The following is a 27,257-nucleotide window of genomic DNA, read 5'->3' on the forward strand; positions in this document are numbered from 1 at the left end:
AAATAAAATCTTTAAAAATAGTTGTAAAGTTGATCTTCTCTAAGGTGAGTAAGTGTCCCAACTTATCTAAAGTTCAGAATTTCCACTTGGCTTAAGGGTTGCGTGGATCCCTCTTGTGCTGTGCTGCTCCAGCTCACCCTTCAGGTGCATCATGAAGGGTGCGCTCCCTACTGAATTCTGGTTCCTCAGGGCTGGTGCTTGCTGCAAGCATCAAGGATTGTTGGACTCAGTTCCCAAGCCCTAAGATGCGGCTCCCTAGATTGTGTTGTAGGGACGCTGATTGGAGGGGTACCCTGTAACGACTTTCTGCATTGTGTCCCAGACTACACCATTCTGGACTGCATTTACAGTGAAGCAAAGCAGACCTACTACGTGCTGGATGTGATGTGCTGGCGGGGTCACCCTTTTTATGACTGCCAGGTAAGGATGATAATTCCCTCATGTCTTTTGTTTTCTTCTCTCCTCCTGGAGAAATGGCTCAGTATATAGGTTCTTGGTGTGTAGAAGATATGGTATATAAAGAGCATTACTCAGTGTCTCTTTGAGTGTGTTTAACTTTGCTTTTTTAATCCTCACCCGAGGACATGCTCACTGATTTTAGAGGCGGGGGGGGGAGAGAAACATTGTTGTGAGAAACGTCTATTGCCTCTTATATGTCCCCTGACTGGGACCAAACTCACAGCGTAGGTGTGTGCCCCAACCAAGAATCAAAGCTGGGACCTTTCATTTCAGAGAATAGGATGATGCTCCAACCAACTGAGCCATGCCAGCCAGGGCAAATTAGCTTTGTTTCTTTTTTTTTTTAAAAAGGAGAAACTAAGGGAAGTATAGCAAGTTCTTTTTTTTTTCCCTTACGATTTTATTTATTTATTTTCAGGGAGAGGGAGAGGGAGAGAAAACATCGATATGTGAGAGAAACAGCAGTTAGTTGCATCTTGCACACCCAAAAATAGGGACCTGCCCTGCAACTCAGGCATGTGCCCTGACTGGGAATCAAACCGACAACCTTTCAGATCACAGGCTGACACTCAATCCACTGAGCCACACCAGCCAGGACAAATTCTTGGTGGAAGAAAAGAGAGAAAGAGAACAGAGGGTTGGGCTGGGACTTTGTAGAAGCTGCAGCTGCCTGTCATCCTTTTCAGAGTGTGGGAAGATTGTGGGTGAAGGGGATGCCATGGTACAAAGAAGAGAAGGTAGAGGGTAAGACATCATCCAGTGGGCTCTTGCTACCTCTGCTCCTTCACCAACTAAATCCCGACTCTGAATATGGCAGACCCTTTTTGGTATAACACAAAGCCTTGAATCTCTGAGGCGATAGCTATAGAAGGAGATTTTCCAAGTGAGGAGAGGCCCCAGTATTCTTTCCTCAAGTTTCAAATTTCCCCAACATTTTTCCTCAAATTAGTGATTTATAAGTGACAATGATAGTCATCGTGATGAGGCGAAGTCAGCCCCTCAGGCTCCATTTCTGTTCCCAGTAGTCTGCCAGCATTGTCCCAGTTTTATAGTGGTGGATTTTTATTCTCCCTGTCAATTAGTTTATTGTAGTGGTTCTCAGGGTTATTAGAAATGCAAATTCTCAGGAGTTCCTGTCACCACAGTAGAGTAGGTAAATGCTGTGGTGGCCTCCTGAGTGGCTCCAGGCTCCTTCCGTGACCACATCAAAATTGCAACTGAATTGGAGAATCATCTAAGTAAAAGATGAACCTAACTCCAATAGTAAGGATATACAGAAGCCATATCAAGACTGTTAGGAGAGACACAGATGGGGAACAGGCTGGCTCCACACCCATGAACTGGAGAAATCTCAGCTGCACAAGACCTCCTTAAGAACCAGAGGTCACAGCCCCATACTGCTCACCCCAGCCCTGAGCACTATGCCTGGAAGAGGAGTCTACATAACATCTGGGTATGAAAATCAGTGGGGATTTCATTGATATAGGTGAGACAGAAGGCTACTGGAATACCAGGTGTCCTCTTAAAGGGCCCGTGCACAGACTCTTGCTTGCAAGCCTTCACCCTGGGCTCCAGTGAAGGGACAACGGCTTGGGAGATATCAGAGACATATAGGGAGAAATTGAGTTGTATGGTTTCAGTGTGAGGGCTGGAGGGACAGCCACCATTGTCCCTATGTTGAGCACTCTCCCATACAGCCAAATCAGATTCCCATTAACTTGGTGAACTCTACTTGCTCTATTCTGATGATTCCCTGGACCCCACTCTGCCCACTTCACATAGTGCCAGAGGCTCCGTCAGTGGCCTTGGCCTGAGCTTCAGGTTTTCTTTAAAAATTCTGAAAGGTCTGCTGGCCCAAGGCTGGTGGCAGCTGGCTTCAGTGTACCCTGTGCCTTTTGCTCGCTGAGTGGCTCCAGGCTCAACACTGCTGCAAACTCTGAATCTGCATCAATTGGCACATCATTTGCACCACGCTGGTGACTCCCTGAGATGCCATCTCACCTAACTTGTAGACTACCTGAGCCTCTTTCAGCAGCTAAGCCTTACGAGCAGCTAGCAGGCAGAAATAGGTCTTGGGGTACCCAGAGTCTTTAGCTGAGTGGCCCCAGGTTTGGTACTGGTGGCAGCTGGCCTCACTTCACAGAGTGGCATCTCCCGTGTGTCTCCAGGTGCAACACTGGTAGGTACCAACTGTGATCTCTTTGTAGTTCTGACCAGGTAGCGCTGGGCTGGTCATAAGCAGGGGCTGACCTTGGCCTACACTGGAACCCCTGTTAAGAGTCCCCAGACCCAACACACCTGATGGCTGGCTTCAGACCATGACAGTGTGCCATGCAATGTCATGGTCTTAATTCCCCAAGGAGCACATACAAAGAAAAAGTAGTCTTGGCAGGCATCAGAGCCTGCCGGGGTGATCTTACTCCCTGGGGTCAGCCCCTACAGGAGCTTCTATGTCGTAGTCATGGCCAGTACTCACAGCCATTCAGCTTGATGGTCAACCCCACCCACTGACGTGCCTAAAGTAATCAAGGCTCAACTACAACAGGTGGGCACACACAACCCACAGAATAGACACATCTGGAGTACCCCACTCACGCAACCAGGGAAACTACACCACTGGGCCCCTAGGACACCTACTAGATAAGGCCAGTCTGCCAGTAATGGGAGACGTGGCATACCTAATACATAGAAACAAACACAGAGGCAGCCAAAATGAGGAGACAAAGAAGCATGTCCCAAATGGAAGAAGAGGAGAAAAGTTAGAAACAACTAAAAGAAATGGAGGAAAGCAATCTACCAGATACAGGGTTCAAAACACTGGTTATAAGATGACCAAGTAACTTGGTGAGAACATCAGCAAAGAGATAATAAGCATGAAAAAAGACAGAAATCATAAAAAAGAACCAGTGAGAAATGAATACAATAACTGAAGTGAAGACTACTCTAGAAGAAATCAACAGCAGATTAGATGAAGCAGAGGACGGAATCAGCAATTTAGGAGACAAGTAACAGAAAACACCCAATTAGGATGGCTACTATTTATTTTTTAAAAAATAGCTCTGGCTGGTGTGGCTCAGTGGATTGAGTGCTGGCCTGTGAACTGAAGGGCCACCTGTTCGATTCCCAGTCAGGGCAGATGCCTGGTTTGGGGGCCAGGTCCTAGTTGGGGGTGTGTGAGAGGCAACTAATTGATATTTCTTGCACAGTAATGCTTCCCTTCCCTCCCTCTATTTATCCCTCCTTACTCCTCTCTCTTTAAAAAGAAAAAAAAAAAAAAGGAAGACAGAATCTTAAAATCAGAAATAGAAAAGCAATTACGTAAAAGGGAGCTCCCATAAGACTGTGAGCTGATTTCTTAACAGAAACTTTGCAGGCCCAAAGAGATTGTCACAAAAATGTTCAAAGTGATGAAAAGTAAGGACCTACAATCAACACTACTCTACCCAGCAAAGCTATCATTTGAAATTGAGGAGGGATAAAGAGCTTCCAGAAAGAAAAAGCTGAAGGAGCACCACCAAACCAATATTATAAGAAATGTTAAAGGAACTTTTTTAAGGAGAAGGAGAGCAAAAAGAACAAACAAAAATAACCCTGGTTGGAGTGGTTCAGTGGACTGAGTGCTGGCCTGTGAACCGAAAGGTCACAGGTTTGATTCCCAGTCGGACACATGTCTGCGTTGCAGGCTGGGTCCCTAGTTGGGTGCATGAGTGAGGCAATAGATTGTATGTTTCTTTCCTTTTCTTTCTCCCCACCTTCCCCTCTCTCTAAAAAAAGATAAAACCTTAAAAGACAACAAATATGAATAATAAAATGGCAATAACTGTGTACCTTTTGATAATCATTTTGTACCACATTTTGCTGTGTATAATGCATATCCATGTTTTTGTGCACATTATACATAAGACTGTTAGCCCATTATTATACCAATAGTATGTAGTCATTTTTCCCATGTATAATGCACATTCTTATTCTTCCCTCAAAAATTTGGCAAAAATTACATACTATTACATGGGAAAATATGGTAAATAGATTAAATATTCCAGTCAAAAGACAGGGTACCTGAATGGATAATAAAATAAGACCCATACATATGCTGTCTACAAGAGACCTATTTCAGATCAAAAGACATACAAACTGAAATAAAGAGATAGGAAAAGATACTTCATGCAAAAGAAATGGGTAAGCTGGGGTAGGAATACTTATAGCAGATAAAATAGACTTTAAAACAAAGTGGGTGGATGTGGAAGAGTGTATGGGGGATAAATGGTGGTGGGGAAAAGGCTATCATAAGAGAAAACAAAGGAAATTTCATAATAAAGAGATCAATTCAACAAGAAGAATAACCCTTTTAAACATTTATGTACCCAACATAGGAGCACCTAGGTATATAAGGCAAATATTGATGTACATAAAGAGAAAGATTGACAGAGTTACAATCACAGTATGGGATTTTAACACTCTATCATTATCACAGGATAGATCTTGCAGAAAATCAACAAGGAAACTACGGCCTTAAATAACACATTAGATCAAATTGATTTAATTGATATTTTTGAGCACTTTACCCCAAAGCAGCAGGAAATACATTCTTTTCAAGTGCTCATGGGACATTTTCCAGGATAGACCACATGTTAGTCCACAAAACAGTTCTCAGTAAATGTAAGAAGATTGAGATCATAGCAAGCATCTTTTCCAGCCACAATGGTATGAAACTAGAAATCAAATACAATTTTAAAGATTTTTATTTACTTATTTTTGGAGGGAGAGAAACATCAGTAAATGATTGCCTCTTGGGTGCCCCATACTGGGGAACCTAGCCTGCAGCCCAGGCAAGTGCCTTGAGTGTCAAACTGGCAGCATTTTGGTTTGCAGACTGGTGCTCAATCCACCGAGCCATAACAACCAGGGCTCAAATACAATTATTTTTAAAAAGTGGAAAACATTCAAACACATGAAGGCTAAATAACATTATTAAATAATGAATGCAGCCCTGGCTGGTGTGACTCAGTGGATTGATTCTCAGTGTGTAAACCAAAAGGTTGCTGGTTTGATTCCTGGTCAGGGCAACATGCCTGGGATGTAGGATAGGTCTCTGGTTAGGGGCTTGCAAGAAACAACTTGTTGATCTATCTCTCACACATTGATGTTTCCCTCCCTTTCTTTCCCTCCTCCCTCCACCCTCTCTAAAAATAAATAAATAAAATATTTTAAAATAATAATAAATGCATTAACAATGAGACTAAGGGTTTCCTGGAAAAAAATGAAAATGAACAAACAACCCAAAATCTATGGGACACATTGAAAACAGACCCAAGGGTCAAGATGAAGGTGTAGGTAGATGTACTTTCCTGCTCCCACAACCAAAAGGACAACAACAGATTTAAAAACAAAAAATAACCAGAACAGCCAGAAAAATTGAACTGTATGGAAGTCCAACAACCAAAGAGTTAAAGAAGAAATATTCATCCAGACCAGTAGGAGGGGCAGAGATGGGCAGCCAGTGTGGAGAGGACTCGTAGCAAGGCGGCAGCAGGTGGAATGGACGGTCCCACATTTGTGTGGAGATAAACTGGGAGGAACAACTAGGGAGCTAGACAGACCTGGGAAGCCACGGTCTGTGGTCCCAGTGCAGGGAAATAAAGTCTCTGACTGAAAAAACCTGTGCAAGCTGAGGCAGGAGAAACTCCCAGCCTCACAGAAGAGTTCATTGGAGAGACCTACAGGGTCCTAGAATGTACACAGAACCACCCGCCTGGTATTCAGCACTAGAAGGGCCAAATTTGCTTGTGGGTAGTGAGGAAGTGACTAAAAGCCCACCAAGAGCTGAGCAAGTGTCATTGTTCACGCTTGGACCCCTCCCCCAAATACAGCAACACAACGCAGTGACCTGGGTTGACCCACCCTGGCAAACACCTAAGACTTCTCTCCTTATAATGTACATAACAGGTGTGACGAGAGGAAGCAGTATGGCCCAAATGAAAGAACAGATCAAAGCTCCAAAAATAGAACTAAACGATGAAGAGATAGCCAACCTATCAGATGCAGAGTTCAAAACACTAATAATCAGAATGTTCACAAAAATGGTTGAGTATGGTTGCCAAATAGAGGAAAAAGTGAGTTATGCAAAATGAAATAAAGAAACATATACAGGGAACCAACAGTGAGGGGAAGGAAACTGGGACTCAAATTAACAGTTTGGACCAGAAGGAAGAAGTAAACATTCGACCAGAACAGAATGAAGAAACAATTTTAAAAAATGAGGAGAGGCTTAGGAACCCCTGGACAACTCTAAACATTCCAACATTGAAATCACAGGGGTGCCCGAGGGAGAAAAGAAATAGCAATAAATTGAACACATTTTTGAAAAAATAATGAAGGAGAACTTCCCTAATCTGGCAAAGGAAATAGGCTTCCAGGAAGTCCAGGAAGCCCAGAGGGTCCCAAAGAAGTTGGGCCCAGGGAAATACACATCATAATTACATTACCCAAGATTTAAGATAAGGAGAGAATCTTAAAAGCAGCAAGAGAAAAGGAGACAGTTACCTGCAAAGGAGTTCCCATAAGACTTTCAGCTGAATTCACAAAAGAGACCTTGTAGCCAAGAAGGGGCTGGAAAGAAGTATTCAAAGTTATGAAAGGCAAGGACCTATAAGATAGATTACTCTATCCAGTAAAACTATCTATCATTTAGACTGGAAGGGCAGATAAAGTGCTTCCCAGATAAGGTCAAGTTAAAGGAGTTCATCATCAAGCCTTTATTATATGAAATGTTAGTGGGACTTATATAAGAAAAAAGAAGAAGTTCAAAAATATGGACAGTAAAATTACAACAAACTCACAACTGCCAACAACCAAACCTAAAAAAGAGCAAGAATAAAAATGAACTAAGCAAACAAGAAGAACAGGGACAGAATCACAGAAGTGGAGATCACCTGGAGGTTTATCATCAGGGAGGAGGGGAGAATGGGAGAAAAGGTACAGGGAATAAAAAGCATAAATGGTAGGTAGAAAATAGTGGTGGGGGGGGAGGTTAAGAATAGTGTGGGAAATGGAGAAGCCAAGGAACTTATATATATCATCCATGGATATGAACTAAGTTGGGGGAATGATGGTGGGAGTGGGGTGGAGGGTGGAGGGAAATAAAGGGGAGAAAAAATAGGACAACTGTAATAGCATAATCAATAAAATATATTTTTTTAAAAAGAAAACAGTCCTTAGAGGGAAGTTCATAGCATTATAGACCTACTTCCAGAAGAAAGAAAAATCTCAAACAATCTAACACTTAAACTACAATCTAACACTACACCTAAAGGAACTAGAGCCCTGCCTGGTGTGGCTCAGTGGATTGAGTGCCAGCCTGCGAACCAAATAGTCACTGGTTCGGTTCCATGTCTAGGGCACGTGCCTGGGTTGCAGGCCAGATCCCCAGTTGTGGTTGTGCAAGAGGCTACCACACATTGAGGTTTCCCTCCCTCTCTCTCTCCCTCCCTTCCCCTCTCTAAAAATAAATAAAATGTAAAAATATAAAAGAACTAGATAAAGAACAGCAAACAAAGCCCAGAGTAAGTAGAAGGGGAGGAAATAATAAAGGTCAGAGTGGAAAAACTTGACATAAAGTCTGAAAAAAATATATAAAAGATCAATGAAATCAGGAGATGGTTCTTTGAAAATATAAACAGGTTTGACGAACTTTTTATGGTACTCATCAAGAAACAGAGGACCCAAATAAGTAAAATCAGAAATGAAAAAGAAGTGACAACTGACACCACAGAAATATAAAGGATTATAAGAAAATATTATAATTGTATTCCCAAAATAGGACAATTTGGAAGAAATAGACAGATTTCTAGTAACATGCAATCTTCCAAGAATGTATCAAGAAAAAAACAATATCTCAATAGTCTGATTACTACCAACCAAAATTGATTCAGTAATTAAAAACCTGTCAAGAAGTGAAAACCCCTAGACTGGACGTCTCACGGGTAAATTTTATATACATTTGAAGAAGAATGAAGACCTATCCTACTCAAACTGTTTCAAAAAGTTCAGGAGGAGGGAATGCCCCAACCTCATTTTGTGAGGCCAGCATTACCCTGATTCCAAAGCCTTACAAAGACGTTACAAAAAAGATAATTAGAGACCAATATCTGTAATGAACATAGGTGCAAAAGTCCTCAGCAAAATACTGGCAAACTGAATTCAGTAATACATTAAAAACGTTTTTAAGGACCAAGAGGGATCAAGAGGGATTTATTCCTGGGATGCAAGGTTGCTTCTATATATGCAAATCAGTTAATGTGATCTATCACATAAAAGATAAAAATCTTATGACCATATCAGTAGATGCAGAAATAGCATTTGACAAAATTCAGCACTATTTTAGTATAAAAACTGGGCAAATTGGGAACAAAAGGAACATAACTCAATACAATGAAGTTCATATAGGTATACAAACCCACAGCTAACATCATGCCCAATGGAGAAAAGTTCAAAGTTCTTAAGGTGAGGAACAGGACAAGGATGTCTGTTTTCATTACTTTTATTGAACATAATACTGAAGTCCTAGCCACAGCAGTGAGATGAGAAAATGAAATAAAAACATCTAAATTTCAAAGAAAGAAGTAAAACTTGCTTCCTTCAGCAGTAGATGTACTAAAAATGGAATGATACAGAGGTTAGCATGGCTTCTGGGCAAGGATGACATGCAAATTCCTGACGCAGTCCGTATTTGGGGGATTAAGTACCCATTGGCAGTTACAGAACAGTCATGTGGATGTGGAGTACAACACAGGGAATATAGTCAATAATCTTTTAATAACTATGGTGTCAAATGGGTACTACATATATCAGGGTGATCACTTCTTAAGGTGTTGGGAAAACTGGACAGATACATGTAAAAAAGAAATAGACCACTTTCTTAAACTGTATACAAGAATAAACTCAAAATGAATTAAATATTAAATGTTAGACCCAATACCATAGAAGTCCTAAAAGAAAACATAGGCAGTAAATTTACTCTCTGGCATTGCTGTAAGTAATATTTTTTTCTGATGTATCTCTCTGGACAAGGCAAACAAAATTGAAAATAAAGAAGTGGAACTGTATCAAACTAAAAAGTTTCTGCATAGCAGAGGAAACCAACATCAGAACAGAAAGACAGACCACTGAATGGGAGAACATATTCGCCAATGATACAACCAATAAGGGGTTAATATCCAAAATTTATAACAAATTCATGCAGCTGAACACCAAAAATCAAACAATCCAATTAAAAAATTGGCAGAGGATCTAAATTGACATTTCTTCAAAGAGGACATCCAGATGGCAATAGACATATGAAAAGACACACAATGTCTTTAATCATAGAAGTGCAAATTAAAATCACAATGGGATATCATCTCAGGCCTGTCAGAATGGCTATTATCAATAAATCAACAAATAAGTGTTGGTAAGGATGTGGAGAAAAGGGAACTCTGGAGCGCTGTTAGTTGTATTGCAAATTGGTGCAGCCACTGTGGAAAATAGTATGTGGAGTTTCTTTGAAAAATTAAAAATAGAATTACTTTATTATCCAGCAGTTCTACCTCAGTACTTATCTGAAGAAATCCAAAACACTAGTTCAAAAAGATAGATGTTCATTACAGTGTTATTTACAGTAGCCAAGATATGGAAGTAACCCAGGTGTCCATCAATTGATGATTGGATGAAGGAGAGGTGGCACATGTTATTTGGCCATAAAAAGGAAATCTTATCATTTGTAAGAACTGGGAATGAACTTAGAAGATAATATGCTAAATGAAATAAGTCAGATATGGAAATACAAATAATATACGATTTTTCTTACATATGGAATCTAAAGAACAAAAGTGTGATCACACAGCAGAAACAGACTCAGATACAAAGAACAAACAGATTGTTGTCATATTTGAGGGATTTGGGGGCAGGTTTAAAAATGTGAAACAATTAAGTACAAATTGTCAGTTACAAAATAGTTACGGGGATGTCAGGTATATAGGGAATATAATCAATAATCTTGTAATATGTATGGTGTCAGGTAAGGTAATAGAATTTTCAGGGGGATCACTTCATAAATTATATGAATGTCTAAACACAGTTAAATGCCAGAAGGTAATATAAAATCATGTGGAATTTCAACTGTAATTAAAAAAAAAGAAGCAAATGATCAGACCTGCTGAATCAGAAACTATGGATGTGGCTTATGTTTTAACCAGCCTGCAGGTGATGCAGGCCCAAGTGTGGGAATCATGGGTTATGGCCATGGGCTGTCTCTCTTCATATTCCTCAAAGCTAGGTTGCTTCGTTCTGTTCAGTGGCAGTGCTTCAGAACTCTATCTAACATGTACCTCCTTCTAACATAACTGCCAGGGCTTGAAACGCTGAACACTTTTAAGGATTATCTCATTGAATTCCTTATAACATCTCTATAAAGTTAGTACTGTTATTCCTAATCATATAGATATGTACGTTGAGAGCCACAGATTTAAGTACCTTGCTCAAGTGCAGAGCTAAGCCTAAAACTCAGAAGTTGTAAATTCGGTCCAGAATATATTTTCCTTTAATCGTATTGAAGGAAGTTTCCTAATATGCATTTATAACATATGAATTTGGTACCTAGAACCACCTGTTTGGTTTTTTTTTTTCCCAACAACATTTTGTTATTGCTTTTAGAGGGAGAGGGAGACATTGATTGGTTGCCTTCTCATATGCTCCTCGACCACAGATTGAACCTACAACCTTTTGGTCTATGAGACAGTGCTCCAACCAACAAAGACACACCAGCCAGGGCCCACCAGTGTTTTTATAGTATAGAGAAAAGACTGGCCCTGGCTGGTGCAGCTCAGTGGATTGAGTGCTGGCCTGTGAACTAAAAAGTTTAATTCCCAGTCATGGCACCTGCCTGGCTTGCATTCCAGGTACTTGGTTGGGGGCATACGAGGGGCAGTCGATTGATGTATCTCTTGCACATCAATATTTCTCACCCTCTCTCCCCTCCCCTGTCTCTAAAAATAAATAATTAAAATCTTTAAGAAAAAGAAAAGATATATATTTTTAATTTCCAAAAGCTAAATAATGTAAAGGGAGAAATGATATAGATAAATACAGAAAGGTACATATCAGTAATTCAGAGAATAAAGTAGTTTATGAGAATTTGCAACTATATAGTAGTTTCTAATCCTCAGGATTAAAATAAGACAAAAAATGACCTAATGTGATTTGGAGTTGGAGAGTCCTGATCCCTTAAGTATTTTCTGTGTGTACCTGGACAAGTGACGTAATGTCTCTGAGCCTCCAACTTCTCACCTATAAAATGGAAATGATGATAACACAATTCTCACAGGATGGTTGAAGATTAATGTGATTATGTGTGTAAAGTTCTTAACTTGAGGCTGGACACATAGTAGGTTTTCCATAATAAATGTTGGGTCTACTGCTATTAATAATCCTACTAGATTTTAAGAAAAGGATATTCAAAAAAGAAGAATATTCAGGCCTTCTTCCTTTTCACAGAACCCTGCCAACATGGTGTTCAGGTGCTTCCTGGAAGTTGGTTGGGTGGCCTACGTCTCCTTTGAGCTTCATGCAAAGAAGCTAGTCATGGTTATAGATGTTTGATCAGAGCAGGGCTTTGGTTGATGGATCTTGCACTTAAGTAAGGAGACAAGCTTTGCCTTTCAGATGCATGCAGCTCACTGACTTTATCCGTGAGTTCTCACAAAGTGCCCACCAGAAGTATCTCCAACAACAAGCCTGGCAGAAGGCAGACATCAGTACAAAATGGGCAGCCATGCCATGGACCGAGAAGATTGAAGCTAAAGAAAACAAAGCCCAGATGACTGACTTTGAACATTACAAAGCATGAAGGCAAAGAAAATGAGGAACTGAGTAATCAAGCTTGAAGTTAGGGAGCTTCAGAAGGCAGCTCTCCTGAAAGCTTCTCCCAAAAAACCATGTGCTGCTAAAGGTGTAGCTTCTGCAAACATTCCAGCAAAAAGGTGACTGCTGCAGCCAGAGGCAGCACCTCCAGAAGTTCAAAAAGGTCTGAAATCTCCAGCCCAGAAAGCATCTGCTCTAAAGGCATCTGGCAAGAAAGTATAAGAGTATAGGAAGCTATTATAAAAGTAATAAAGGTTCTTTTTGCATGCTGGTAAATCAAAAGAAAAAGAAAAACTCTTCAAAGATTTTCTAAGTATCTTCCTGACCTTATGGCAGTGTGAAGGAAATGAGGGTAATGATAGAAGGGTTTAAAGGGTCTTAATAAATCAGACTGCTATTTAGAATCGGCTGTTTTTGTTTCTATTATAGTGTGAGATGAGCAGTATTTTATCTTTCTCTTTTCCTTCTCTGTGGCAGACTGATTTCCGATTCTACTGGATGCATTCAAAGTTACCAGAAGAAGAAGGACTGGGAGAGAACACCAAGCTCAATCCTGTAAGGCCTGGGGTGAGGGTTGACGATTTCTTTATGGGATTGGTTTGGATTGGTCTATTATCTAGATATAATCATTATGAATGAAATAATTATTTTTTGAGACAGTACAGCATAATAGGAGGGTTATAGGCTTAATAGTCATCCAGATCTGGATTCTGGTTTTGGCTTTAACGATTACTAGGACAAGTTAAAAACATCATTTGGCCTTAGTTTCTTCATTTGTGTAATAAGGTTTAAAACACCTACTTTTACAGGATTATTCTAAAAACCAAATGATAAAAATATGCATCTCCTAGCACGTCCTACTTATGGTAAGCTCTTAATAAATAGTGGTTGATGTAAAATGCTAATAACTGCTTTTATTAATAAAGTATTTAGAATTCTGGTACCTTGGTTCACTACCGTAGCATGTATCAACAGCACCAAGAGGCCTGGTAGAAAAGACTTCTCTGTCTGAGTATCAGAGTTGCTGATTAGATTTATATTTCTAACAAGTTCCCTAGTGATGCTGAAACTGCTGGTCCATGAACCATATTTTGATATCTGAGCTCAGAGTGACCTCATCTAGTCAGTTCCCTCATTTTACACATGAGAATACAGACTCAGCGAGGGACTGCCTTCCCCAAGGTCACACAGTACAGGATGACAGTCCAAGTGTGTTTGCTATCTGCTCCACGATGAAATACGTGACAGCTGTTTTGAGGGCATTTTACTGGGTAAGCCCTGTAGATTGGTGTTTGCCTGGATTGTTTACCAGCTTTTTAAAGGCAATTGGATAACATCACAATAAACAAGGTCAGTATAGCACTTCCACTGATGTATCAGTAAGGTCCTGGAAACGTGTATTGAGGAAGGAGAACACGGGAGCTGTCCTGAGAGCTCTACACGTACGTATTGTTATCTCACTGTATCCACACAACAACCCTGTTAAGCAGCTACTTAATTATCCCATGTTAAATACCTTTATTATCCCATTTTACAGATGGGAAAAGGGAGGCATATAGAGATTAAATGTTTGGCAGAGCCGGGAGTCAAACCCAGGCAACTGGACTTTAGAATTAGTTGTCCTTATCACTTCGTGATACTGCTTCAGTCTAAAAATCCTGGCTGCTGTGAAAGAAGTTTCACTAGCCCTTTATTAGAAGCAACTGCCAGAGGCCTGAGAGAGTAACATGCAATCCCTAACACTAACACAGGACTGTGCTTCTTCATCCTGACTGCACGTTAAAGTTAAATGGAGAGCTTAAAAAAAGAGAGTGCCTGGGCCTCTCCCAGACTGCTTCAGTGGGAATCTCCGGTTAGGGCCCGGGCATCCGTAATTTTTAAGAGTTCCCCAAATGATTCTCCTGTATTAAGCAAGGTTGAGAACCACTGACCTAGAAATTTAGTGGGTAAATGGAGGGGAGGTGGTTTGGGAGAAAGAGACTGAAAACTTTGATTCTTTGATACCGCTTTCCAGTTGCTGGGACAATATTTGTAATATTTACTAATTTGTTCTAATTTGTATTTTAGTTTAAATTTGTGGGGCTAAAGAATTTTCCTTGTACCCCTGAGAGCCTGTGTGAGGTGCTGTCTATGGATTTCCCTTTTGAGGTAACAAAACCATTGTCTTTATTGTTCCGATGTAATTGCATGACACAGAGAAATGTGGTTACTCAGAGTCTTAAGATACCTTCTGCCTTTGCTGTGTCCAAGCATCAGAAAAGGGCTAAAAACTAATCATTGAGAAGGGATGCACTCACTGCTACCTAAGTCAGAATGCCAGACCTGGAAGGGCCCTGAACAGACAACTCATCTCACTCCCTCATTTTTCAGATGCAGAAACTGAGGCCCGGATTAGGGCAAGGCTTCCATTCCTAGGTTGTTCCTTGTCTCTGCCTGCTGTAAGCCTAAGAACCAGGTCCTTTGTTTGACTGCTATACAGGTTGTAAAGTCTAGAGGGGCTTCTGTGACCACAGGAGTTTGAACTCATAATCCTTCCCTTGCATCTCCAGAAGCTCCTCAATCTTGGGCAGTCTTTTGTCAACCTTAGAAGCTGCAGTTATTCTCTCCAGGCTCACAGGCAAACTTTTCTTTGCCCATCATACCCTTTGCAATTCTGGGTGGTGTATCTTTCCACACTATGCCCCTCTCCTTTCTTGGAGAGTGAATAAAAACTGTATTCTCTTAAATAAAATTTTTTCTAGTCATCCACGAGTTTTTGCTTGAATTGGATATAATTTTACAGAAAGGATCATAACCTTCCTGCATGAGAAAATGGCAAAGGCTGCATTGCCTTCATTTCTGGGAGTCAATTAAGAAGGTGGTAAGAACGTGTCACTTTATTTATAGCATAAGAGCTATAAGGACAAGAAATGCTTTTACAGTGGAGTCGATGACTTCTGGAAAAGAAAATTTGGACTATAGAAGGTCTTCCTGTTGAGAAAAATGGAGTTTCCCAGAACATGGCTCACAAACAATTTCGGGGGAGATTTAGGCAGCCAACAGTGGCTTGGGAAGCATGGCTTCTTGATAGTCAGTTTTCCCTGTGCTCAGTGGTCCAGCATCTCATAGGGGTCTATCCAATTCTCCTGTTTTGATCTCTGTGTAGAACATATACCCCACTATGAGACCTCTGGGCGGTGGAAGTACATGGGATTTGGAGAGAGAAGACCTGGGGTCAGTTGAATTTCTGCTTCACTGTGCGTTTTTAGAGAATCCCCCAGAACTTTGAGCCAGCCCCATCTTGCAAGTACCCTCCTTGTGGGTAAGAGGGTGAAAAAGTGGTAGGAAAACACCCTATAAGTAAGAAAGTGCTATTTATGTTTTTATTTTCTAAAATTTAGTTTTCTAGGCCATTGCTTCATTTAGAGAAATTATATGTTTAAGAAACGAGAGTTCTTTCCTTTGGCAGTGAGCCAGGAATGGGATTGGACCACAAGAGGTGTCCTGTGTATTAGGCTCTCCTGGAAACATGTGGCCTCAGAAGTCATTTTGATCCCTGGTCTCCCTCCTTGTAGGTAGACGGACTTCTCTTCTACCACAAGCAGACCCACTATAGCCCTGGAAGCACTCCTCTGGTGGGCTGGCTGCGCCCGTACATGGTGTCAGATATTCTTGGTATGGCCGTGCCAGCTAGCCCGCTGACCACCAAACCAGAATATGCTAGGCACCAGCTCCAGCAGATTATTGAGCACAAGAGGAGCCAAAAGGAGGGCGTGAGGGAGAAATCCACGCACAAGTCCTTTGACAACGGGCACTACGAGCTGGAGCACCTGTCTACCCCAAAGCCGAAGAACAATCCCCACAGCGCAGACCAGCCTGGGACCCTCATGGAGAACTAAAGAGGGCAGCCTCCTCTGGGAGTCACGGGACAGTGCTTGGTCCCAGAAAGAAGATTGAGGAGGAGGACAGGTACAACAGGTGACTTCATTTTAGAGTGAACTTTTCAAAGCCACTCCACTGGAAACAGCTTAATTCCTGTAAAAAGTGTATCTTGGATCCACAATGTAAATACATGCGATTCTTAAGAAAGAACTGGTCATTTTTTATTTTTTCAAGGGACTTTTTTTTAACAGTTGTACAGATGACTGTATCAGTCTGGAAGGTTGTTTTTGTGGTCTAATAGCCAAGAACTCACCCTGGTCCATGTGGCTCAGTTGGGTGGAGCATTGCTCTGTAACCAAAAAGTTGCTGGTTTGATTCCAAGTCAGGGCACATCCCTAGGATGCAGCTTTAGTATTTGGTTTGGTTGAGTACAGGAGGCAACCAATCAATGTCTGTGTCTATCTGTCTTCCTCTCTCTCTCTCTCTTTCTAAAAGCAATGGGGGAAAATGTTCTCTGGTGAGGGTAAAAAATAAATAAAAATAAAAGCCAAGAACTTGCGACTCAAATTTTGAACTCTCAGGCTCCCTAAACCATGGCCTGTTTCACTCTGGTTTTAGCACTTAAGCGTTCTGCTGAGTGTCCAGTTGCTACTGTTGCTAATGTCATTTTCTAAAAGGTCTTTCCAGGAACTGCAGTTCTTAGTATTTGAATATCTTCCCTCTTCCGAGAAGACAAGTGTGACTTTCTTTGGTTTAGACATTGCCAGAGATAAAAGGCAAATGGTGTTCATTCACTACTTCAACAAACATTTGAGCACCTTCTAGCAAATAAGCCCTTGTGCTAGGCCTCAGTGATGGGAGCTAGAGGGGACCAGTGAGAAAATAAACCCACCAGCATATAGAATGAGTGAAGATGGTGAGCTGACTGCTGTAGTACAGAAAGGCCCATAGAGCCTCCGGTGCTGGAAAGAGCACAGGGAGGTTTCACAGAGGAGATCAGAGCAGGGCTGAGACTCACAGGAGGGACAGCAATGTGCTCTGCAGACAAGGTGGTTAGGAGTCCTCACAGAGGCAGGAATGTACCGTTGCCCTCCTTCAGGGCAGGCAGGGTAGGGCAGGACTTGCTGTGGGACCTGAAGTTGGTTTAGCGTGGCTCAAGCATTATGTAGAATTGGAGGGCTGTGGAAGAGGAAGCTAGAAAGAGATAGGCCTGATTGTGTTATACAGGGGTTTTGAATTTTATGTCATGAATGTAAAGGAGCCTATGAAGTGCTTTGAGCAGACAAGATCCATTCAGATTTATGAACTAGAGCTCTTTGGTAGCTGTTGGAATGGAAGGAAAATGGCATCTGCCCTATGTTCAGGAAACGTCTCATTTCCCATTGGCTGTAATCTGCCCCCACACTGCTTTCCACATTCCTAGCACTTATCTTATTGGACAGAATAATTAACTATTCCACTCCAGCAGCAGTAGTGTCCTGTGGACAAAATCATAGAAGGATCTGGGTTATATGTGTGACGGGTTCTTTTGTGATTAATTCTGGGAACAAATCTTGGCAGAACTTGTGGTTGAGAGGAGCCTAATTATAAATTCAGCACAGCAGCGGACTTGGCCTTCCTGCTGGGCTCTTAGACAACTGCTGAAGCCAACTCTATCAAATCCAAGATGAAGCCCTGCCTGGTGTGGCTTAGTGGACTAGGTGCTATCCTGCAAATGAAGAGGTTGTGGGTTTGATTCCTGTTTGGAGCACATACCTAGGTTGCAGGCCAGGTCCCTGGTTGGAGGCGTGCTAGAGGCAACCGATCAATGTTTCCCTCTTTTTCCCTCCCTTCCCCTCTCTCTAAAATAGGTAAAATATTTTTTAAAAATCCAAAAAGAAGCCTCCTCCCCTACACCCAGTGATATTCCTGCTGCCTGCAGATTTCAGCATGTCTATATCAATAAGCTCTTTCCTAAATTCCAATAGCGTCAATTCTGCTTGTCAGGAAGCTTGTTGTTGGCTGCCTAGATATTATGTCTCTATTTGATCACCTGCCTTCTGAATCTGTAGTGTGTATTCTCAGCAGCTAGCTGTGTCCTTTCAGAAGCAGTGCGTGCTAGCTAGCATCAGTGAGACATGGCTGGGCTCTGCCCAGAAATAACCAGGTCTGGAAGGACTACTTCCCCACAGGACACTCTGGGGACAGAGATACATGAGTCAAAGAATGTATTGGCCAAAATTATTACCATGCACAACTTGATATGTTGAATGGTTACTGGAAGGATGTTTCTCAGAGGAATGCCCCTTCTGTTTTTAACTGAGGAGCTAGTAGTATTGATTACTGAACAAAATGTATGTCCTGGTAATATTTCTTTGTGAAATGCCACCTGTTACAAAGATACTTGTGTTATACGGTGCTGTGATTGGATATTAGTTCTCTGGCCACTCTTCTGAATAGCCCCCAGCCTTTTTTTTTGTGGAATTATCTCTCCCCATGCATTATAGTATGGTGGAGGTATAATTTGGGGTAACTCCCTTCCTTACCCAAGCCATCAGGCTTATGACTCAACTTGGGACAATCACATGCTCCTCACCAAGAAGAATTCATGTCTTGAGCAGAGAAACAAAGGGAGTGATCAGTGGGAATTCATTTATTTGGCCCACCAAGGAGCTGGGAGTGTTTCTTGTTCTTGTTACAAAACCTGTAAACATCCGGTAAATTTCGTCTTATTTAAAGTAGCCAGAATAGATTTCCCGATACCACTGCTCAGCGTGGCCCTGGGTAGCTTGCCTTGACTGGAGGACCAGCTTGGCATATGGTAGCAAGGAACTACGGCAGTAGTTGAGATCACCTATTTTAGCTGAAGTGCTATTGGAACCCATGCACCTAGAAAAGACCAAGCAAAATAAGAAGTCTCGGTTACTTTAATGTTAGCTGAGAAAAGCCATGCTGGACTATATAATGCCTGCACGGAAGAGTTGATGTCAAACAAATCCAGTTGTATTTAGCAACCAGTTATCTCCACTAGTTAACTTCTCACTTACATTTCAGTCCACTGAAATCTGACTTGTTCATCCACTTCAAGTGCTCTCATCAAGGGACTGGTCGACTCCTGTGTTCCAAATCTAAGGGATATTTCCCAGGATTTCTCTTACCTGGCTTTACCTGCCCAGTGTATGCTGATGCCTTCTCTATCTTACTGTTGACACTGTATATGTATCTAACTTATTACCAGACATTTCCTAGCCATCTCAAAGTTAGCATGACCCAAACTGAACTCATTATCCTTCTCCCTTAGTCATGCTCTTCCTGAGATCCTTGTCCCTGTTAATAGTGTTTAGTCACCTTGACTAGGAAACTTTCTCGTGATCTGGCCTTAGTGTATCTGTCTGGTCTCATAAATAACCTTGTCTCTTTTGCTGCCTCCTTTCCCGTGATGCTGCTTTACGTTCTCTGTATACATTTCTTTCATAGTCCCTCTACCCCCTTCCCACCCCCACAGACACTATTCCTCCTCATTTTGATTGCATTGACCTGGTGACTATACCTACTCATCTTTAAAAAACCCCATTCAACAGGTAACTATTTGAAACTTTACCTCTGTAGGCAGAATTAGCCATTTTCATCTTTGTGCCCTCCCCATCCTACTACATGTCTATCAACCAAAGTTAGGGATGGTCCACAAGAACACCACCATTTTGACACTAATTACAAGTTAGGGATAGCCCCCAAGACCAACCCCCAAGACCATTCTTAGGTCTGATAATTCATCAGGATTTACAGAACTTACTGAAAGCTTTTATACATGATAACAGTTTATCATAGTGAAAAGAAACAGATGAAAGTCAGGCAAGAGAAGAAATGCATGGGGCAGAGTCCACAAAAGTTCCAAAGGTGGATTTTCCCATTGTCTTCTCCCAGTGGAGTCATGGACGGCATTAAACTTTCTTGGTAACTACGTGTGACAATAGAATATTACCAGCCAGGGAATATTCCCCTGTGCCTTGGTGTCCACCATCTTTATCCGGGCCTTATGGTAGATCTGTGCAGTGGTCTAGCTGGTAATGTGTGATTTAAAGTCCCTCCCTCCCCCAGTCACATTGCTGGATTTTTGGTAGGGCCAAAGACCCCCAGGTAATCAAAGACACTATTAGTAGGTCATTCCAAGGGCTTTTAGGTTAATTCCCAGGAGCCAAGAGCATAGGCCAACCTTTCTCTTGGCAAAGTTAAATCCTTTATGACACTCTTTCTTAGGTTACAAGCTCCTTCTGGTGAGGGACCTGGTCTTTTTTTTTTTAAGGTTTTTATTTATTTATTTTTAGAGAGGGGAAGGGAGGGAAAAACAGAATCACTGATGAGTGAGAGAAACATCCATCTATTGCCTCTGGCACGACCTCAAGTGGGGACTTGGCCCACAACCCAGGCATGTACCCTGACTTGGAATCAAACAAGTGACCTTTTGGTTTGCGGGCTGCCACTTAATCCACTGAGCCACATCAGCCAGGGCTGGGATCTGGTCTTAATTCATCTTTAGATCCCCAGCGCCTGGCATTTGGCCTGGCACTTACATCAATAAATGTTGATTGAGTAGGTGAAATGATGAGTGGGAATGAGAAGACATTTTGGAGGAGAGCCCCCTCCCCTCTCCCACTGCACAGAGGGGTGACGACCCTGGAGAGAGAAGGCTGATTGGAGGTGTGTGGCTGGCTGCTAAACAGGTGGTTGGATGTGCTGCAGACTGCTAATAACAAGAACTGTATTTAGTTCTGCAGATGTGATTAAAAGTATAGCCTAAAAACTTGGCACTGCGTACACTGGAGGAGGGAAAGAAATAATCTTCTTAGCTACAGACTTCCTTTCTAATAAGGGGATGAGCAAAAACCACTGCACAATATATTTATAAAGCAAATGTATCTTTTGTTTTATGTCTTCTGATACGTAGGGCAGGAGAAGCAGACTGTTTGCTTTGATAAGACGAGGTGGTATTTCAGTCCCATGCTGTCCTGGGATTTTGTGATTATACCTGATCTTTACAGTAAAGGAGAACCAAATGAATTTTTTTTTTAAAGTTTCTTTACCAAGTGCTGAGAGATTTGGTTTAGGGTCTTGATTTGGTTGTGTCTTACCTCCTCCCAACTCCCCGGAGGGCCCACTATCCGATAAAAAGACAGAGGCGGGTGGAAAGGACCTGGGAGAGCTGGAAGGCTGGCAGTTGGGAAGGTGAATTAAGAATGGCCTTCGATAGCAAATATGAAGGAAGTGTACATCTGTTTCTCACATGCATTTCAAGTGATGGTGAGTCTTTTGAAAAGTTGAATTTTCATCTCTTTTGCAGAGGCAGAAAAGTAGCTGGAGGCAGCCTGGGCAACTGGGAGATGAATCTCACCGTTGGCCTAGCCCAGAGGTATTCTCCACTTTTTGAGGGACAGTGTGGGACCGAATGAGGCAAATTTTGAAACCTAGAGATTACTTCTGGCTAGAACTTGACACAGACCATTTGCATTTGTAAGCAAAGTTGCTCCCTCACAGGTGGGCTGGCAGTCTTTCAAGCCTTTTGTCTCTCTGCTTTTGCCTTTCTGGTTTTCTCTGCAGTCAGACTCGGGAAATAAAAGATGAAATTCAAATCTGTCAGTTCTGCTTTTCATTGGCAACTGTAGCAAGAGGAGAACTAGAATCTCACTCAAATAAGGTTCTATCTTTTCTGGCCTCCCCATTAGCACACATAAGTCAAAGTGAGTGAAAGTGATGTAATCTAATTCAGACGGTACCTCTCTGTTATATTGAATGTTTTTCACAAACGACTAAGTATCCAAGGTAACCAAACCTGTTTGTTTGGCATTCTTTGGTAAGAATTGGACTTTGCTACAAAAGGACAGATCCGTTCTTTTCAGCAAACGCCGACTGAACACCTCCAACTGTGTACTGTATATTGTGCTGGTTCTGAAGAGAGAGTAGTAAGACATGGTCCCTGCCCTCAAAGAGCTCATGGTCTAATGGGAGAGACTACCAAGGAAGCAAATAATTATAATTCAGAGTGTTGTATAAACTCTAGACACAAGTATCAGATATAAAATTAACATAGTGTAGGGATTCGGTAGCTGGTGCTGAGAGGAAACCCTTGAGTGCGCCCTTGACCTGTGACCATGCCAATGGCAACTGTCATTCAGTGGCACAGAGAAAAAGAAAAAAAAAACATAGTATAGTGATTAACCTGTGATCTGAGAGTGGTAAGTAGGAATGTCAGATGAGAAAATTATGTGAGGAAAGAGGCAGATCATATTTTAATTTAAAAAAAAAAACAGATAGGTATGGTATGGACCAGCCTCTGCAGTAATGGGGTAAAATGTAATCTACTGTACAATGGGATAAAATTTTTCAACTTCCTTATAGAGCTCACCTTCAGCTATCCTAGTGATTATGGCAAACAAAAAAATTTTCACCGTAAGACATTGGTTAGCAGTATGACCTCTTGACTCTGTCTCTGTTTGTCTTTTGGAAAAAATGGCAATAAGAAACAAGAGTGCGGTGTGATCATGGGGAAGCAAATGAAAACAAGGAAATATTCGACCACGAAGAGAATACTTAGTTTGAGAGATCAGAGGCTGAAAGAAAAGGATAGATTAAAACCTAAAAAGAAAGATCCTAATGCACTCAAGGAAAGAGATGTTCTCCAATACTCTTTCTGCTTATTCTTCCAGTATAACACACAACTGGGCCCAGCTTTCCACATCCTGGTCAATATCAACTTTATCAACTTTCCCTTTAAGGCTAAACTGGTCTTAGTGCAGTCAGTGATGGGCTGTCTCTGTGCCAAGTGTATGCCTTGTATAACTGACTGTGTGGTGGCCGAAACTGAGAAATCGGGGCAGAAGTATCGAGTGGCTCTAAGGATCACTAAAGATCCAAGATTTGAACCATTACCATGCACACACAAAGGAACCTATGCAGATGACTGTTGAGCACAGAGAGTAACTCAGCACAGGTGTCACATTGCCATCACAGGTGACCAGGACCTTAAGCCAAGAATTGGGACAGTCCCTGGAGTTCCCAACATGTACATTTCTAACCACAGGTACAACATTGAGTGGACACCAGATGATTTTGGAGCCCCTCAGTTCTCGTACTTAAAAAACCAAGTTCCTTCCTCTGCTTTTCTTCAACTAACTTTCTCTGTTGCCAGGTTATTAACATGCTACAGAATGAGCTATTGCTGCTCCACTCACCCATTTGCTCTGTTATGAGCTAAGTATGGTTAAATGCACTCACTTTTTTATGTTTTGAAAATGATATTTTGTACCATTTTCATATTTGTTACATCTTTTTATAAATCAGATGACTGCTCCAAAAAAAAAAGAAAGAAAAAATGACAATAGGTACTTTGGTTTTTTTATAGCCAAAGCGCGTCTTATAGCACAATACACGTCTCTTTCATAGGCAGTAGATATTTTGGAGCAATATTTTGAGAGGAGCTTTGGATTTTGAAGTAAAGTTGTTTTGGGGAAAAGGTTATAAAATTCTAATCACAACTTTGGAAGTATCTCTATTCTTAGATAAGAACAGATATAAACTAGGCAGGAGAAAATGGTAAGACAGAGACTTCAGAGTTAAGATGACTGTCTTCATCGATTTAGTCATTGAACACATATTTATGAAGTGCCTGCCTACTAGATACTAGGCTCTGGCCACTAAGGTTCCAGGGGCCAACAGGACAGGTGTGGTTCCTACCTTCCTGGAGCTTACAGTTTCATAGAGCAGGCAGGCACTAGGCTAATGGACAAGTACACAACAACAAGTTGTAATCAGCTCTCTGGTAAAAGATAAGATGGTACTGTGAGAGTAACAAACAGGGAGTCTAATTCAGTTTAGGGAGTAGCCACAGAAGGTCCTCCTGAGGAAGTGACTTCTGAGCTGAGACCTTAAGGATGAGTCAGATTTGTCTGATGAAGAAGATAGGAAGAAGGGGAGGATAAGCTTTCTAGACAGAGATCTGAAACATATGCTTTAAAAGCAAAAAACAAAAATAGAACCCATAACACCCTCTCCCGGTTCCCTCTTTGTAATTTATTTTTGACTTTCAGATTTCAATTGATGTTAGTTATATTAAGTGTATTGGGGAAAACATTGGTTAATAACATTATATAAGTTTCAGGAGTACAACTTTATAATACAACATATGTATACTCTATTGCATGCTCACCACTGGAAGGGTTGTCTCCTTCCTTCGCTTTGTATTTGACGGCTTTCATTCTCTTCTTTCTCCCCCTACCCTCATTAATTTAATAAAAATGTGATTTTTGTCACCTACACTCCCCCAGTCCTACCCTAGCCTTTCTTTAGAGGCTCTACAGCCAAGCATTTAAAAATGCAAGAAGGCTATGTCTATGCATATGGATCTACCTTACACATTTTTTTAATAAAACAAGGATCATAATTTCAGTTATACTATAGTAGTGAGAGTAGATGAATGCAAATTATTTAGAACAGTGTGGCATACGTTAAGGACAGGATAAATGCGAACTTATTATTTCAGTGTGTATGTGTACTATAATTTATTTACTGATTTTCCGATTGATAGGCCATTATGTAATGCTGATTCGTTTGCTATTACAAACCATTTTGCATCTCTAGGGTTTGATTAGCGGGATGATGGTACCATACTTGATTTCCTTGGTTTGAGCCTACAGTTATAGGCAAGACTTTGTATTCTGATTATCCTCAGATTTACCTCTCAGAGCAAATTTGGCCAGCTGCCTTGAGCTTAGTTTGTTATCCACATCTCTCTGCTCAGAAACTTCCAAACATTGTCCTATGGGTTCTGAGAACTGTTCCCTTTCACACCCACGCATTCCCATACACAGCTGTGCTTCTTAAACCACTGCCGAGTTTTCTCACCCAGTTCACTCTGCTAACCTTTTCCCTGTATTAATTTTCCTCACCTGATCCCTGCACTAGGAGTTAGAATGCCTGGGTTAAAGTTTTAGTTCAATACTAATTCGTTAGCTGTGTGACTTTGGACAAATCACTGACCCTTGGTGTACTGAGGTTCACTGGGAAAAACAAATATAGAACTGTCAATAGTGGGTTGAGAGACTCCATTCTCTCCTGTGTCAAACTCAGTGGTTTGTACTACTCAGGTCCTGCCATTTCTTTCTCCAGCCAGTTGCCTCCCGGGGGGAGAAAAAGTATACAGTAATTTCCACATGTAAATAGATGTGTGCACTTCAAACCTGTGTTGTTCAGAGACTTCCGGCCAAGATGGAGATGTAGGTAGACACACTGTGCCTCCTCACACAACCAAAATAAGGACAACAAAAATTTAGAAACAAAAAAACCCAGTACTGACAGCAAATCGAACTGTGTGGAAGTCCGACAACCAAGGAGTTAAAGCAGACACAGTCATCCTGACCGGGAGGAGGGGCGGAGTCAGGCAGCCAGGCAGAGAGGGGTCCCAGCAAAAAAAAAAAGAACCTGTGTTGTTTAGGGTCAACTGTATTGTTACTATTTAAAATTTTTTTGTAAAAGGTTATATATACATCCACATGGAAAACTTACAGTGCTGTTACAACTCAAGAGTTACTCTAAGGAAGGTAGTAACTAAGGTAGGGGCTTTGGGAAGTTGAGAATGTTCTATTTCTTTTTTTTTTTAAGAGGGTTCAAAAGGGAGGGAACCATCAATTGGTCCCCTCTGGTGTGTCCCCAACTGGGGACCTGGCCCACAATCCTGGCATGTGCTCTGATTGAGAATCTCACCAGGGAATCCAACTGGGGACCCTTCAGGTGGCAGACTGGCACTCAACCCACTGAACCACACCAGCCAGGGTAGGAGTGCTCTATTTCTTGATCTGTTTGCTTGTTACATGAATATGTTGAGTTTATGAAAGTTCATCTTGCTGATCAACTTACATTTTCACCTTTTATGTATATGTACTTCAATAAAAAGAAAAAACTTAAAATGTACAAAAGAGCGTATAAGAAAGTTTCCCTATCCCTTCTGATCCTGACTTCCAGTTCCCCTCTTGAGACAACCAGTTACCTTTCTTTTGTCCTCCCAAAGCTTTTGTATATATAAATTTACAAATGTATGGTTTTTTCCTTTATACATATGACAGCATATTATACACAGTATTTGAGTCTTTTTTTTTTTACTTTGTAGTATAGCTCAGGGATCATTCCAAACTCTAACATGTGGACATTGCCCCAGTGCCTGGCAAAGAAATATACTTGTTAAATAAGTAGTATCTTCTGGGAGTAGTATCTCCCAGAGAAGCGCTTGGGTGTAACACAAACTGTAACTTCTGTAAGGGGTGCGAAGTCAATCCAGAGTCAGCCTTATTGGCGCCAAAAGTAAAATAATGACCGAGTACCAGGAGAGTCTTCTCTAACCAAGGGCAAGCACTGAAGTTCCCGTGGCTGTCAGGCAGAAATGAGGCTAGGTCAGAGGCTGCTTTTAAAGTTCCGGAAGAAGCATTTCTTCAGCTGTCTGAAGTCCCTCGGTTAGGTCTCTCCCAAGCTCTCCAGGACTCAGCTCTTTATATTGTTTATTTTTGGTCTGGGATGATGCAGAACAGCGGAGCCCTCTGCCTTCCCTGTGACTCCAAGCGGGCCTAGGCCACGCTGTAAGACCCCACTTGCGGTACCGCCTTATAGCGGAATCAGAGGCTTGAAGAAATTGCGGTATTCTGGATGAGGTTTCTAAGGGTGAGGTTGCTGTAGCGGGAGAACTAAAGTTAGCTACATTGGCAACGAGGTCCGGGATAACGCGGCAGAGCGAGAGCTGGGCGGGGCTGACCGGCTTTCAGTCTGCCACCGACAGGGGCAGGTGCGACGCATTGTCCCTCACGTGCGCCACCGCGGCTACGTGCCCCGCTACAGCTCGTTTCTGAAAGATTGTACTCTTCTTTCCACGGAACTTCGCCTCACAAAAAAACGCACACTCCCGCCTTGCTTTTCCTCCTCCCGCCCTCCTTCCTTCAGCTTGAGTGGCTCCTCTCTGTCGCCCCCTCCCGGACTGTGTCCCAGCCCTGCGGACCCAGCTCGCGGCCCGCCCATTAGCGAATGAG

General features: G+C 41.8%; 2 protein-coding genes, 1 non-coding gene and 1 pseudogene across 9 annotated transcripts in view; all 4 read left to right on the plus strand.

Annotated features, from left to right (window-relative positions):
• Nucleotides 1-21,252, plus strand: part of SNUPN (snurportin 1) — a 47,961-nt gene extending 26,709 nt beyond the window's left edge. For 5 of the 7 annotated variants that reach the window (XM_037131058.2, XM_037131051.2, XM_037131056.2 and 2 more), the window contains exons 6-9: nt 323-420; nt 12,832-12,921; nt 14,422-14,502; nt 15,909-21,252. In XM_037131058.2, the coding sequence (XP_036986953.2) occupies nt 323-420; nt 12,832-12,921; nt 14,422-14,502; nt 15,909-16,232 (593 nt within the window). In that variant the 3' untranslated portion in view covers nt 16,233-21,252. Of the gene's footprint in view, nt 1-322; nt 421-12,831; nt 12,922-14,421; nt 14,503-15,499; nt 15,568-15,908 lie in introns of all 7 variants that reach the window. The other 2 variants (XM_053656789.1, XM_037131036.2) reach the window with 2 other exon arrangements.
• LOC119038772 (U6 spliceosomal RNA) lies at nt 9,088-9,191 on the plus strand. Its single transcript, XR_005080484.1, has one exon. It is a non-coding gene; the product is annotated as a U6 spliceosomal RNA (small nuclear RNA).
• On the plus strand, nt 11,622-12,789 carry LOC119038553 (60S ribosomal protein L14-like; annotated as a pseudogene).
• LOC119038546 (rRNA-processing protein FCF1 homolog) lies at nt 16,227-27,113 on the plus strand. The gene is given in 2 exon segments (XM_053656790.1): nt 16,227-16,311; nt 21,533-27,113. A coding segment is annotated over 1 exon segment (708 nt). The 5' UTR covers nt 16,227-16,311; nt 21,533-22,730; the 3' UTR covers nt 23,439-27,113.
• Nucleotides 27,114-27,257: the final 144 nt, after the last annotated feature.

Source organism: Artibeus jamaicensis, unplaced genomic scaffold, assembly GCF_021234435.1.
Source record: "Artibeus jamaicensis isolate MK-2021 breed Jamaican fruit bat unplaced genomic scaffold, CSHL_Jam_final scaffold_286, whole genome shotgun sequence".
NCBI classification, from domain to species: Eukaryota; Metazoa; Chordata; class Mammalia; order Chiroptera; family Phyllostomidae; genus Artibeus; species Artibeus jamaicensis.